This window comes from Anas acuta, chromosome 1 (assembly GCF_963932015.1).
Source record: "Anas acuta chromosome 1, bAnaAcu1.1, whole genome shotgun sequence".
Lineage (NCBI taxonomy): Eukaryota > Metazoa > Chordata > Aves > Anseriformes > Anatidae > Anas > Anas acuta.
This window is the reverse complement of record NC_088979.1, coordinates 181143707-181158619: the sequence shown is the minus strand read 5'-3', so window position 1 is coordinate 181158619 and position 14913 is coordinate 181143707. Positions and strand designations below refer to the sequence as shown.

General features: G+C 34.6%; 1 protein-coding gene across 7 annotated transcripts in view; it reads right to left on the bottom strand.

Annotated features, from left to right (window-relative positions):
* Positions 1 to 14913, bottom strand: part of PTPRZ1 (protein tyrosine phosphatase receptor type Z1) — a 138443-nt gene that overhangs the window by 18057 nt on the left and 105473 nt on the right. For all 7 annotated transcript variants that reach the window (XM_068669591.1, XM_068669593.1, XM_068669592.1 and 4 more), the window contains exons 13-15: positions 11842 to 11986; positions 4750 to 4841; positions 1357 to 1442 (exon numbers count right to left, since the gene is read on the bottom strand). In XM_068669591.1, the coding sequence (XP_068525692.1) occupies positions 1357 to 1442; positions 4750 to 4841; positions 11842 to 11986 (323 nt within the window). The remainder of the gene's footprint in view (positions 1 to 1356; positions 1443 to 4749; positions 4842 to 11841; positions 11987 to 14913) is intronic.

The following is a 14913-nucleotide window of genomic DNA, read 5'->3' as shown; positions in this document are numbered from 1 at the left end:
TTTATCAGTAAAGAAAAGGTCAAGAGACTAATTCTGGGGTAGCTAGTAATCTAAAAAGGATCTCCAAGAAATGATGATACTGAATTTTTTGTTCTAATTAAAAAAAAAAATGAAAAAAATTAGATGGTGTATGCTCAATGAGGAACTTGGTATTTGGTATGACCCATATGGTATTTGGATCACTGTAGTAATTTAGGAAAAGAAGATCATGAACAACGTGATTTCTTCATTGGTTTTCTCACTAAAGGGCATTGTTGCCATTGCATTTACACACAGTCTTTCAATATTTGCTTTTATTAACAGCTGGTCTATGTGGAACCCATTTCAGTCAGTGTGTATGCACATGCTTAATATAACATATAAACATGCACTGAACATTCAGAAGTATTTACAAATTCAGTCCAAAAATTGGATGAATATTCTGAATGTCTAATGAATTAGAGAAGAAAAACTTATGAATAAAGTTAGGTGAACCACATCAAATTTTTGGTCTATTGGGTAACAACACATCAGATGGGGAAACAGAAGCAATACCCAAAGATGCAAAACTATGAATTTCTTTACTTTCATTATCGTTTTTGCAGCAGGAATATTAAAACAGTTTTAAAAAACGCTTCTGTCACAACTCTTTGATTTATTAGAGAACACTTTTCAAGAGCTTTAATAGCACAGCTTTAATTACAGTTTATAATGTTTCTTTGATAAGTGACTTAAATTAGAACTTATGTATCTTTAATTGCTTGTAATGCATATGAATGTGAAAAACAATGAAGTTTTGCATGAATTAATTACATATGGTGATAGTAACATTATACGATGACAATATGTTTCAAAGTTTTGAAATACATTACACGAATCATATATTGTATGAGAGTAATTGTAAAGTTTTCACTACCACATATGGAGACTCTATATTAGCTCCCCTGTTAATCAGGAGTCTCGTCACATGTATTCATAATTACTTCCATATTTTTTTCTTTGTAAATGGAACAAGTAAATGTATGTAGCTTCTGCAAAATTAAGTTGGCATTAGTGTTGGAAAAGCTTTAAATCTACATCAATATCCGTTAAACCGTACAGAATGCATTATTTTTGCACAGATTATTCACAGAACTATTTAGCGTTATATCACAGCAATGAACATCCCTGTCTGCATCCCAGTCCTGCTAGCTTTTGTAAATCTCCCTAGCCTCTAGGTGTGAACAGTCATTCCTGGGCTTACAAAACTCATATTTAAATGCGCTTATGAAATTGGTCCCCAAGTCAGAAAAAAAGCCCATTTTTTTTTTTTTCCCCAGGCACTTAAAATTAACATTATCTGTATGTGCTAAGAAAGATGACATCATAGAGCCATACCTCAAATTCTTCAGAAAAACCATTACTTGCATGTAAATCTGCAACATGTTTTGGAAAATGCTTTATTGGAATTGCTCCAACATCATCTTAGGGGTGGGAAAAGACAAAAAATATATTTATGAAGAATAAAAAGCCAGAGTAACATATAAAGAAGTTCATATGTAGGCAATCCACACAACATCCTGAAATAAAATTTTTGGCATGAACTTTGGATATACAGCTTCCCATAAAAATAAGAACACTGTTAACATTTCTAAAACCATTCTCAAACACTTAGGCATTCTCAAACACTTATGGCTGTTCTGAGGGAAGATAGGGAAAATGCTCAGCTAGGTCTTGCTCTGGCCTTAAGCTCCCAAAATAAAGGTGCTGATTCTGCAAATGCTGAGCTTGCCTGAAGAGCTCTTGGTTGACTGAACTTGACTGAAAAGTCACGGGGAACTGGAAGGTTTAACAGTTTGTTAAAAGATGTTCAAATGGATAAGATAGGACCAGAATTCTGAATAATTCTGGTAAAGAATGATCAGGCAGAGGAGTCTGGATGCTTCAGTGTTTCTCTGGGATCAGTGTTGCACTGGGGCTCTGATACAGTACATGGACTAGCCACGTTGTCCCTAACCTACTAAATTAATGCAGCATTATGTGAGTAGTATAATTTTAACTGATGTGTTGCATATTTGCATTAGCATCCAAAGGAAACAACAACCAATTTAAATTTTTTACTGAATAAATGACTTTATCCAGCAAGAATTTTCCCCCATTCTACCCATGATTACCTATTGATATAATTTTATGTCTAATCCTGGAGTATTGACTGCAAATTCTTACGTCAGGCTTCATACTTCAAGTTATAAGTGGAAGATTTAAGATTTTCTGAATACCCACAAATGAAACATCTACATTTTCAACCAACAAATGTGACTCATGTAACTCATGGGTCCAAATACTGAGTCTGAATTTTTCATCAGATGTTTATATTCCAGTACATCTCCTTCCTACCTTATACAAATACAGAAAAACACTCATGTAGAACATTCATTAGGGATCATGTCAAAAACCTTTGGGACCTTTAATCTATTCTTTCTAGCAAATACGCTAGGTAAACAAAGTCATCTGTTCTATTTATTACCTGTTAAAGGACAACATTATTTTAGCTAGTTTTGGCTCTGAAGAATACCAGTTTTGTTTGTTTATTTATTTATTGGAATGTCTTTCACGGATTAAAAATATGTTTATTTCACAATATATAAGTTCAGCACTGTTTCATACGAGAAAAAAATATCAAAAACATTGATCAAAGACTTCATATTTACATCAACAGATGTTCAGCAGTTGGGCCACCTAATAATTTTAGCTTTCGGTTACCAATAATTTGTTGATTCGTATTGAGATCCATCTGGTCTTCTACTTATGTGAATGGATCTGCATACAAAAAGCGAATTTATCCAGTCAAGCCTAAGGGAAGCTGAACAAATGTGTTACACTATCTTCACACCTCAGAGATGAAACCTGGCATAAAGTGTTTATTCTAATCATATGCAAACACAAAACCAGAAGGGAAGGTGGATAACCCTAAGAGTGAGGACGGAAAAGGAGAAAGGGATCTCAGGCTTGGTGTTAATACTATTTTATTTCCTAGCCAGTTTTAATCTCCTAATTCAATAAATTCTGACTTCAGGAGAATATTTTGTTTCTGGATAGTAGGTATCCCTTGAAGCTAACTGAATGTTGATATCAGTTCCTAATATTACTCTTTCACTCATTTGTGCTTAATAGATCTTTGGATTATACTGTGAAGTGCCAAGGCATTTTTTTTCTGAATAACTGCAGATCTCCAATTTTTGCCAATGAAACTCCACAAAAGGAAAACTTAATATAAAACAAGATCTGTGGAGTGTGCTTCTAGACATAGTTATAATAATTAAAAAAGTCTATAAATAAGCAGTTACAAAATGCTCTTCCTGGTCTATGTTCTTTGCCAATATTATATGACAGTTAGTCTCAATTGTAAAATGACACCACTGAAACACGTGTGATAGAAAACACAAAACCTGCTCAACTGACATCTCTTGTACACAAAATAAAGTAAAAGTATTTTTCTTTTCAGTGCTGGACTTTAGAATATTTTATAGAATATTTTATGTATCTGTTAGTCACTTAAAAAAACACTTTTCTCTTTAATATTTATCAGTATTTTAAAAGTAAAATGTCCAGCATCAAAACACATATTTTAAACACTCAAATAACTGTAAGTGCAATTCTGTCTTATGACAATGGAAAACACTATCTCCCTGAGGTGAGCTGGTCAGGAAAAATTGCAAGAAAATTATACAGTTGTACTGCAATACAGTTAATGATAGAGAATAAGAGCTGAAATTTCCTGTAATGATTGCCACTTGACATTCATATATAATGACATGTTTTCTGAAATCAAGCTACATGCCTGCCTATTAACCATTTAGAAAAAGGTTATCTGTCTCCTAACAACAGCAATCAATGTAAGAAGCATTTAAAGATGCCTAGAATTCAGTGACAACAGAGCCTAATGTCTGGGGTTTATTTAATTAAATGTGTTTACTAGTTATCTATACAAGGGCTGATTCTTCTTCCCCTACTCATTCTGAGGGTAACCAATGCCCAACCAATGCCCTGTGTAACTGCAAAATTTGCAAAAGCATTCTTTGTGGAATAAGGTATCTTTTTCTCATTTGTGAAAATGTGACTTGGGGTCTGTTGCAGAATTAACCTATTTAACTTACTTTTTATTCTACCCAGTTTGAAAGAGCAAGGAGGGCTGCACATACTCCTCTGATACCCTTTGAGGAGGAGAGAAAAACCAGCTTCTCCAAAAAACTATAGTGGATATGGAAAGATAAAATGTTGATTATATTCTGTACTTGTGTATCATTTTTAAGAGAGGTTCACAGAGAATTTTACTGATAGAAAACATGCCAATAAAATATATCAGAGTTAATGAAAACATTGTAATTGTTAATGAAATGCAGATACATGAGGCATACCTGGGTCACACAGGTAAAAAAGTAAAGGTGGTGTTATATACATAGGTGATCAATTAAAGGAAAACATGCAGCAGAGCGTGTTGCTGGTGTAATCCTCTGCTTTGTGACAGTAAACTAGAGCTGCTTAGCATAGCTCAAATGGGGGTGACACTGGCTAGAAGACACAGCATCTCCCTGTGACTGCTCTGTAAGGTGAGGATACTTCTCATTTGTGCTACAGGAGAGAATATTAGTAACAGTAACCTCTGCCTCCACCAAGTGCACCTGTGTTCATTAGTAGAAGTGGGTACAAGTGAAGAATTCATAAAGACACACACAAGGCAGCACCTTTCAACAGCTAACACCAATCCACAGGACAGTTGACAAAAAATACCTGAGACTGGGAAGACTGGAGCTGGGGGAGCAGAAATCACTCGAGGTGATGTATTATCTTCTAAATAAAAGTGAGCAGTCTGGAAACATTTCCTAGAGGAGAAGAAACATAAATAAGTATTGCAAACACAAAGCATTGCCTAAAACCTTTCAGAATTCTGGCATCATTTAGTCAAGATACAAAATCATGGTTTTGAAAAACAGTTCTCATGGAGCATCACATGTAACTGCTATAATATAAAAATTCCTCCAATATACCCCAAATTATGTACACAACTTGAAGATACTTCATTAACTCAGCATAATATGTAGTTCATGCATCTTTACCTATACAAGAGGCAGAAGATGGAGCAGACATCAGACATAGTGAAAGCTGAAAGAGGAACTCCACATCAGGAGCTACTGTAGATGCTGTACAACAACCAACAACTTCAAGTATAAAAAATGCCATTGTCTTCCTTGCTTATCCAAATTTGCACACATAATTACCATTCACTTTCATGTGATTATGCTAGCCTGAAGATGGAGCAGTGTATGAGATCAGCTCTGGTAATTCATCGATAGAGCCTACTGCAGACATGGAAATGCAGTCAGACGCAACATGATTTGTAGCAGACAAAAAAGAAGCTCTGGGCTACTGTGACTGTGTTAAACAATTTTTTCATAATGTTGTTTTCAAAACACTGAGGGACACCTTAACCAAGAAGGACTTCCTGAAGTTGACAGACAAATGCAGGGGAATTTATGACTCCAGGAGATGCTAGATTTGTTGAAAAACACTGAAGGATGAATACAAATGGAATCAACCTTTGCTATGACCCACAATGTTATTTGTATCTGTGCTGTAATCCAGATGTGAGGATAATAAGAATAGCGTCTGTTAAGAGTCCGAGCTATTCAAGGGACTGAATAACCAACTGCTGCTGTAAGCATTTCAAAGCCTCCTTAATTAAAAAATCTCCATATGATTAGACATGCTAATAACAATCTTTACTCTGGGTCACTTAATCTATTTGAAATATTAGTCAATAATCATTAAATTTAAAAAGAAATATATGCATCGGGGAAATATTAATCTCATTTTGTATTACAAGATTCTACTTTTTGAAAGCTGTTGGCTGGAGTTATTGTATGATCTTTTTCTATTTTCTGTACTCAGTGTTATTTTAAATTCTAATTTGGCATTGTCCCTGTAAATGAGTATCACTGCACTAATAAAACTCCTCATATAACTGTTATAACCACACAGAAGTTTTGAGCCTTCTTTCAGTAATAAATATGTGGATGCTGTCATTCTTTCCAGAACCATTCATGTAGATCATAAAGACTTTGGTAAGCTTATTTCAACTAAACCTCTGGGAAACATGCACATACTCATGGAATATACTGGGAATTTTCTGTCTTTGTGTACAATACAGATTTTATTAAAACACAAGAAAAAAGTAGATAGCTACATCAAAAAGAAAATCATGGCATGCAAAATAGTTCACACGATAATTAAATTTGGAGTCCGACTAGAATCCCCTAAAGTAGTTTGTGATGGTCACAGAAGGGCTTGTGATTTTCTATGTACTTAGCTTTACTTAGAAATGGCAGTTTTGGCTGTAAATCAAGAATATATTCAGGATATGCTTGGAAACACCTTTCTAATTATTAAACAGGATCTTACATTTGCACCCCATGGAGCTAGTGGCTGCTGAGGTGAGAGAGACTCTCAATGCTAGCATAGTACTTAAGAGTTAGTCTCAGACCTGTGTGTAAAATGACTGTGGGAGGTAGGAATACCAAAGTACTTCAAGTCACTAAACACTTTTGGAAATCTGGTACTGTCTGCTGGGCACTGAGAGTCCTGGTGTTCTATGTTTATTAAAAACAGCATCAACCAACCAAACATGCTAACCAGCTAAAGTACTAAAACCAAAAAAATGTTCTCTACCTTATGCTTACAGCTTATGAACAATGATAATACATGAACTTTATAGAATAATGCTGAAGAGATTTGGCATCTCTTTGCCTGAGAAATGATTGAACTAAACAGAATTTAATTAGTGTAATGGTTTTCACATCTAAAGTAGTGATTTAAATGTCCTCATAATATGTTATCCATTCACTATCCTTCACTGAGCCACTGTATCTTTAATCTTTAACAAGTTAATTGTGGCTGAAAATAAATTACACCCTTAGCACATTTGGGAGACAAATTCATAGCAGTTGACTTAACCTGCAATAAGACTCATAAATAGGCACTCCATCTGCTTCTGCATCAGCAGTGAAAGCCTTCATGACTAAACCTAATGTTAATAACCATGTCTCGTTAATTATTACTTGTTGTTAATGAAAAAAGTGATGACTATTTCAAACTTCCAGACAAAGGTCCCATCACTCAATGTTAACCTGATTATTTAATTTACACCTTTCATCACAGCATTTAGATCTTCAACCTAAAACTGTAATTTGTAATTTAGACACTGCACTTCTTAGAACACACACTTTATATCTGAGATAGTGCTAAAACATTGAATTAATTAGAGTGTCTGTATCTGTACAGGAAGCCATGAAGCAGCAGCTCTTTGGTTTAACAAGAGAGATGCTAGATCTGAACATTTCAGTGTGAACTGCTTGGGAGAAGACTGCATCTCAGACTGCAGAGGACTTAATTTTTCTGGCACATGGGCTTCTGGACTTCACTCTTGGACAGAGAGGGTGTGTAGGGTGCTCACTGCTTGTTTAGGCTGAGGAAGGAGCTGAACTTCCAAAGAAAGTGGCATCTGGGACTGGGTGGGTGTACCCACTGTTCACCCAAAATGGTCTTACAGGCATGGTTACTTCTTTCTCTGAGAATGTCAGGGCTTTTTGTTCTCACAGGGCATCTGGCAATGGGTATTCTCAAATACTTATTAGAATTTATTTTTAAATGGTTCTAATTGTTTGAAGATCTGGTGGATCCAAAGGATATTTAAATGGCTTCTCAGTGAATTCAATGATTCCAGTGATCCCATTTTTAAATGGGTCCAATTCATTTTAAAGTCTTGTCAGCTGAAATTTTATTTTTCAGATTATATTAACTCTTTTATTTATGGTTTGATGTAACATAGTTGATCATCCATTCTTTTTCATGGATGGGTGAAGGTGACCTTTGTAAGTTTAAATCTGTTTTTAATGTGTTTCCACATACGCAAGTTTAATTATCCCTACAGAGGATACTACTATCCCTATAGAGGATATTACTATCCCTACTCTTTTTCCATAAGCTGAACACAGGATTCAAGGCATCAGTTCAAATCATAGAGAAGAAAATGGACATTCTTTGGTAGCTGTGTTTCAGAGATACAGGATAGAAGAGGAAAGTTAAAATTTAAATGATTGCTCAGGAAGTTGCCTGTCATTGGGCTGGCAATTTCTGAAGCACTGCTGTCATGCAGCTTCTAGGAGGCTTCATGACAGCCAGCTGATATTCAGTATTTCTAAAGATAAAAATGTAGCTGGAACTGCATTAGCAGTTCGCTGTTCACATTATTAGAGCTAGTCTCTTACTGAGATTCATATGTGTTTGTTGAAAAAGAATATTGAATGGTACAATTCCCACTGACAACTATTACCATTTTACTGTTTTCTAAGCTTTTCTTATGTTAACCATTATAAAAACTGATTTGCACAAATAGACTGACATTTTTTCCTATAAATCATTTAATGAGGTTCATTTTCATTGATCAATACTATGAATTGTTCCAAAAGAGTACATATACACATAAATTTCCAGTATATGTCAGCACAGAGAAACTTTCAGTTTGAGTCACCTTAATAGATAAGGTTAATTCAACAAAATGGGAATGATAAAGCTATCCAGAAATGAGGAAAACAGAGTATGGAGATTCAAATATCCCTGCTGCATAGTGTGCAAGGACTCAATCAAGTAGATAGATACCAAGAGGGATATATAGATTTTAGGTTTGGGTGGGAAATTCTCTCCAGAGTTATAAAAAAAAGTGACCTGGAAGAGAAGGCCATTAAATAGGTAAAAGATTCTCCTTATTTATTCCACTGTAATCTTAATCATTCTGGAGAAATGAAAGGAAAATGACATTGCTTGGAAATTGCATGAATTACAAAAGGCTTGATGCAGAATGCTATAGTAATTCAAAACTATGCATTTTCCTACTGGCAATTAGATATTCTTTAGACAATGCTATCATTAAAGTTTTTATCCCTGCCAGAGAGATGAGTATTTTATCACAGAAAGATTGAAATTCTGCCTAATGAGATAGTGAAGAGATTGGGGAATTTCCTCAAGTGCTGATTAACAATTTCATGTAAAAACCAAAAACAACAAATAAAACAAAACCCAAACAACAGATGGTACAGAATTATTTTACTGATACATGTCGTTTGAGTGAAGAACAAAATAATTTTGCCTTTTTTTTTTTTTTTTTTTTTTAACCTTGAAAAGCTGGAATTTGGTGCTCTTGGTAGGCTCTATTTCCTTTTTTTTTATTTTTTATTTTTTTTATTTTTTTAAAGATTATACCTTTTGTACATGCAAATCAGGAGCTAATGGTGACACTATTCAATCAAATATCCATCCAGGTTATAACACTTTTTTTTTTTTTTTTTTTTTTTTTTTTTTTTTTTATTCAGAAGACTTTTGCCAAAGGAATATAGAATATCTTCTTGCAAACCTAAACTTTTTTATTAACTTTATTGGCCCATATAAAAGAGAAATAAGTAAAAAATGCACTATCGAAAGAAATACTGACCGATTACATAAATTATTTCAAAATCAGCTAAGCCTAACCATAAAAATGCTTATAGCTACATAGCAATAAAGTTAAAGTTATAATTTGATTTTTCACAGACTTTAAAAAGAGATGAGGGTCTTGTCACCTCTGAAAGAGGGCCACAAAATCCTACCCACAATACGTACTGTTTGTGTTCCATTCCTCTGAAACAAGAAACATGTTACTAGTGTTATCATAAAGCCCAAGAAAATTTTCTCAAGGATTAACAAAAAAAGAGCTCCATATTTTATTTTGTAGTACACAAGAAATACAGGAAAGATTAAATTCAGCTTCAAGAAGATATTACTGCTAACGGGATTTTTGCTTTATTTTGAAAGACCTATGTTACAGAATTGTTCATTCCCAGAGAAAGAATACAAAATGAACACAATGTTATTTGACAAAAACAAGCCTGTAACACATGTAGGATTACTAAAACTGCACTGTACAATCTGGGTCTTAAAATGGATGGTGTTCCCTGGCAAATTGAACAGATTTGAAATAATATTTAGGTTCAAGGTTGAATCCATTTGGCAGATGAGTATAAATGTTCATGTTGTGTAACATGAAAGATAGGAAAAGGTTCTCAATGTGAAAGTAGTTAGCTGGAAATCCTGTGATGGAGAATATAATTATCCAACTAGACATAAACCAAGAAATGAGTTGTGCAATTCTTCCTGTAATTAACTGTTTCTTTGAAAAGAAGAATAAATCTTTCTAACATTCACTCTTTAAAAGTGTCTTTAAGGCTGGCTGGCTTGTTAGCATGTTTTCCTGGAATGAAGGAAGCTCCAACTCAATTTTTTAAGCCCAGTTCATTGAGGGTGGATGTATTCTGTCCACATGTGGGACATGGGCTGCTGGACATATAGAAAAACAGAGTCAGGATGAGAAGCAAAGTCAGCGAGCACAATCCTGACACCATAGCTTAAGGGTTACAGTAGTAAGGAGCTGAGAGAGGGCAGTCCTGGTTCTTGTTCCTGGTTCTTCACCACTTTTACGTGTTTTAGATTAAGCAGGATTGGGTAGCAGAAAGAAAAAGAAGAAACAAGCTCTGGAATCTTTTATGAGATGTTTGATCCTACCTCCCCCCTTGTTTGTACAGCTCCTGGAAGATCAAGGTCCTGTTCCTTGCTGCTAGATTATGTGTTAGTACTACACAAGCAGTGAAGGGATCTGGTCCCTAGCAGTCACAAAACAGTAGGAGTCTCCAAGACAGGAAGTTTTTGTAACTTATGTATATCCCTTGTGGTCCATGACATTTCCTTCTTGGCAAGCCACACTCTCAGGAAAGGGTTAGGGTTGTACATGGATTTTGAAAGCCCGTGAAAGCTTAAACAGCCCTCCCGGTCCCTAGGAAGAATCTCTGGCTTTATCTGCAGCCAACGAAGAAGAGTCAAAAGTTTGAGCATTGCCACATACTGTCACATTGCTAACAAGATTCCTGGTATGCTTGTAGCTTAGGCCACCTTGCACTATTGCACACAATGCTTGACACAGAGACAGGTTAGACCCAGGGACCACCCTTGGTAGGTGATCTGAATGCATCCACCTCATTTTTTCCCCAGTGAAAGAAGAGACTTTGCCTGTACCGAAGTGACCTGTGCCATGCCAGTTGGCCACAGGACTGGAGAAAAATTCTGGTCCACCTTGTTTCACAGAATAGACACAGTCTTTTGCCCTCAGTTGTTATCTTTTCTGGATTTCTTGTATATCTATCAGTTCTCTTTAGCTTATCTGTTTTTTTCTTATTATCAATTTATCAAGTCACAGAGAAACATATCAATGAGGGAACCTGAGCAAATGTGCACATAGGAAACATTTTGAATTACTGAACATGATAAAAGCTACCCAGGAAATGATTTTAAAATATTTACAAGCTATCCCATTTCTATCTTGCATACAATGCCAGCCACAGTATGCTCCTACATTCCTTTATCAAATACTTATTCATATGGTCCTGTTGAGGACCATAAATTCTTGTCTTAAATTGATAACTACCTTTTTTTTTTTTTTTTTTTTTTTTTTTTTTTTTTTTTAACAGTTATACAATAAAAATAAAGTATTTGCAATGGTTTAACACTCTGCAACCAGAAAGAATTGTAACTGAGCATTTTGGAAAGAAATCACCTTGTTACTTTATGTCACTGCAGCTCTATTCATTGCTCACTTTGGGAGTAATACAAAGACACAGAGAGACAAGATCCAGTCTCCCTCCAGTAAAGCAGCTCAGTAATGTCAATTGCAGTTTTCAAATCAGAGCTCTTTAGAACTGGAAAAAAAGTAAAGCAACAAAACAACATCAACAAAAAACTTACCTCCAGTATATGAGAATACCCACAAGAATCACTAGACAGATAAAAGTCAGGGCTGATACGACCACAAGTGGTATAACTGTCTTCTTCTCTGATTCCAGACTCTCAGCTAGACCGATACGAGACTCATGGCTACTATTACTTGCCTCTGCAGTCAGAGAAAATTGAAACAGTTCATGTTTAAATTACGAAAAATGCACAGCATGAGTGAATGTGTCTTATAATGAGCCTACTTAATATCACTTACCTCTTCTTATTTTTTTTATTTTTTTATTTTTTTTTACTATGCACCGCTGATAATGTATACATTTGCAAACCAGCTTACAGAAAATAAGCAGACAGAGGGCAAAGCAAAGTGTTCAAGCTTTTGTGACTCAGCCTTCCAGCAGTGGAGACTTCTCTTTGTAAAAATAGAAGATGGTTGTTAAAATATAGAAGAAAGTTTTTTATTTTCATCTGTTTATTAGCTGAAAGTCAAATGAGTTAAGGGATCTGAATATATAAAGAACACTTTGGTATTAATCTGTTACTCATATATTGAAAATCATTTCTCTTTGACTAATAACGAAATGTGATTTTTTATTTTTTATTTTTATTTTTTACAATAGAAAATCTCTACATGATTTCTTTATTGCACTTAAGACTCCTGTATTTTAATACGATGTCCATTTAGTAACCTGCCTTATAGACACATTAAAAAAATCCTACTTCCTTTGAATTCAATTGCAGTATTCTTCTACTGCAACAAGAATTAAATTTCCTACCTCCATCTTTACAGGGAATCCAATTATTGTTTAGATATTGTCTAGATTTCATGTATCTGTCAGTCTTGTAAAGTTGGAAGACCAAAATGTTTGGACAAGGAATCTGCATTTAGGTTAAAATTATGTATTTTATAAGCTAATTAAAATAAGAGACCATAAAGGTGGATGAGACCAATCCTGTAGGCTTTACTATGGTCATCCCTTTATAAGTAAGCACTTAATTTAGACAGAAAATAACTGATTCTTTTAAATCTGTGCAGCTTACCATGATCTGTGATGATTATGTGAGTTAAAACACAGAAATAATGGCTTTCATGCTTTTTAGAATTAAACTAATTTTCTAGATTTTCTAAGACAATTACATGCTTTCTGCTTTTGTGAGCAGTCCTAATACAGTGAATGTTCTGTATGGGAGCAGAATTTTGCTGTCTACAAATCAGCTGCCCTCTACTGGGATTTCAAGACCAATTCTACATGAATGAAAAACTTTCAAACAAAGGGGAGAAGAGAATGGAATTAGATATGAAAAAAATACCGACAAAAAAGCCTATGTCCTAAAGAGGATGTCAAAAAACAGCTTCACACAGTCCAAATTTCCAGGCAGCACTTGGCTTGTGTTTTCTTGAGTTTTGTAGTTTTCTATACAAAGATGTCTAGGCTTCAATCTTGCAGGTATCTCCTTGGTTTTAGTTCAAAGTGCTCAAACATTTAAATTATTCACTACTTTTTAAATCCTCAATGTGTAAAGTGATTGCAGGCAAAAGTTGCTTCTGAAAGTTTGTCCTCCCGTTTCTGGTGAGTAGACTAAAATCAGTATTTTCTATTGATTTCAGTGGAAACTAAATGTATGCATGAAAGATCAGGATACAACCCCTCTGAAGCATTCACACTTGCTTATCCCATTCTGGAGTAATTCATAGGGTGAGACCCAGCCTCATCTGTGTGAGGGCAGGGTTCCTTCAAACTGCATGACAAAATCTGTCCTCCTATGCGGAATTCCTATTCTCCTATGTGGAATGAAGAGCGGCAATTTCCTGCAACAAGGAGCTTCTTGCCCATTTGGCCATCACTCCAATGACGGTGGCTGAAAAGGCAGTCTTGTCTGTAGCAGATTTCTTGCTCCCTAATATGCTCCCTAACATGCTTGGATTATACACATTATTTTTCAAATTAATTAATCTTATGTTTTTTCAATTGATGTTGAAAAGTTTAGAAAGCCACAGTGGTCTCATGGATAAAGCCCTAGTTCTGAAGAAGTGTGAATAAAAGTCAACTACAGAGTGGGAAAAATTTAAATGACAGTTTTGCTGTAATAGTCAAAACAAGATAATTCATTATTTTTTGCTGAATTCACTGTAATGTGTACAAAACCTCTCAGGTATATTTGATTTACTAGAGACCATGTTAGACATGCACACATTTATTTTTCAGGTTTGAAAAGACCATAGTGGCATAATTTGTTAGAAAAAAATATGTACATGAAAAAATACTGTATGGTTTCTTTCAATAATATTTAGAAAACAAAATTTAAGGCTATTGTACTACTATTCTATTCTTATGTAGTCTTTTTTCATTACTCTTAGTAATAGTTCAAGCTCATTGTTAATTAACAATGACACCCATTACGTGAACTATAAATCTCCTATGGTAACATTCATTTGTATTTGCAATATAGCTTTTGAAATATTAATGTTCTTTTGCTGATATAATAAAAAAAAAGTATTTGATCCATGTGGTAACCACTTACCTACTGAATGACACCTTCCACTTATTGATTCAGTTTTATGATGCCTACCTTGTTAGGACTAATAATAATTTCAGCATATTTTTAATGTTATTTCATTTTTTTTTTCTTACTTTCTCTTTTTCATATTATATTAGCCCCAACTATACAGAGTGTCAATTTGCCACCTTTTTGTATTAGTATTCTCTTGTTCATGAATAGTATCATCTCATGATTTTGCTGCATATTTGTAGGACTGGGCCTAAAATTTCATATGCTTTGCAGAGCCCATTTCTTGGTGGATTAGGTGGATGATACTGCCCTCTACAGATGCTATGAATGCTTATGCTACAAATGCTTAAGCTCAATTTATTTAATTTATTTTCTAAAATAAAAGGTTTTTTTTTTGTTTGTTTGTTTTTTCCTCCTCCTTCCCCCCCCTCAAATCATAGACATTTTTTTTCTGATTTTACTCTCACATTTTCAGCACTCTAGCAAGGGGCAATACAAATTATGTGTCTGAATAGATCAAGTTTTCAACAACACATTTTTAAGAATACAGGAAATTCTTTGTATTAATGCAGTTCT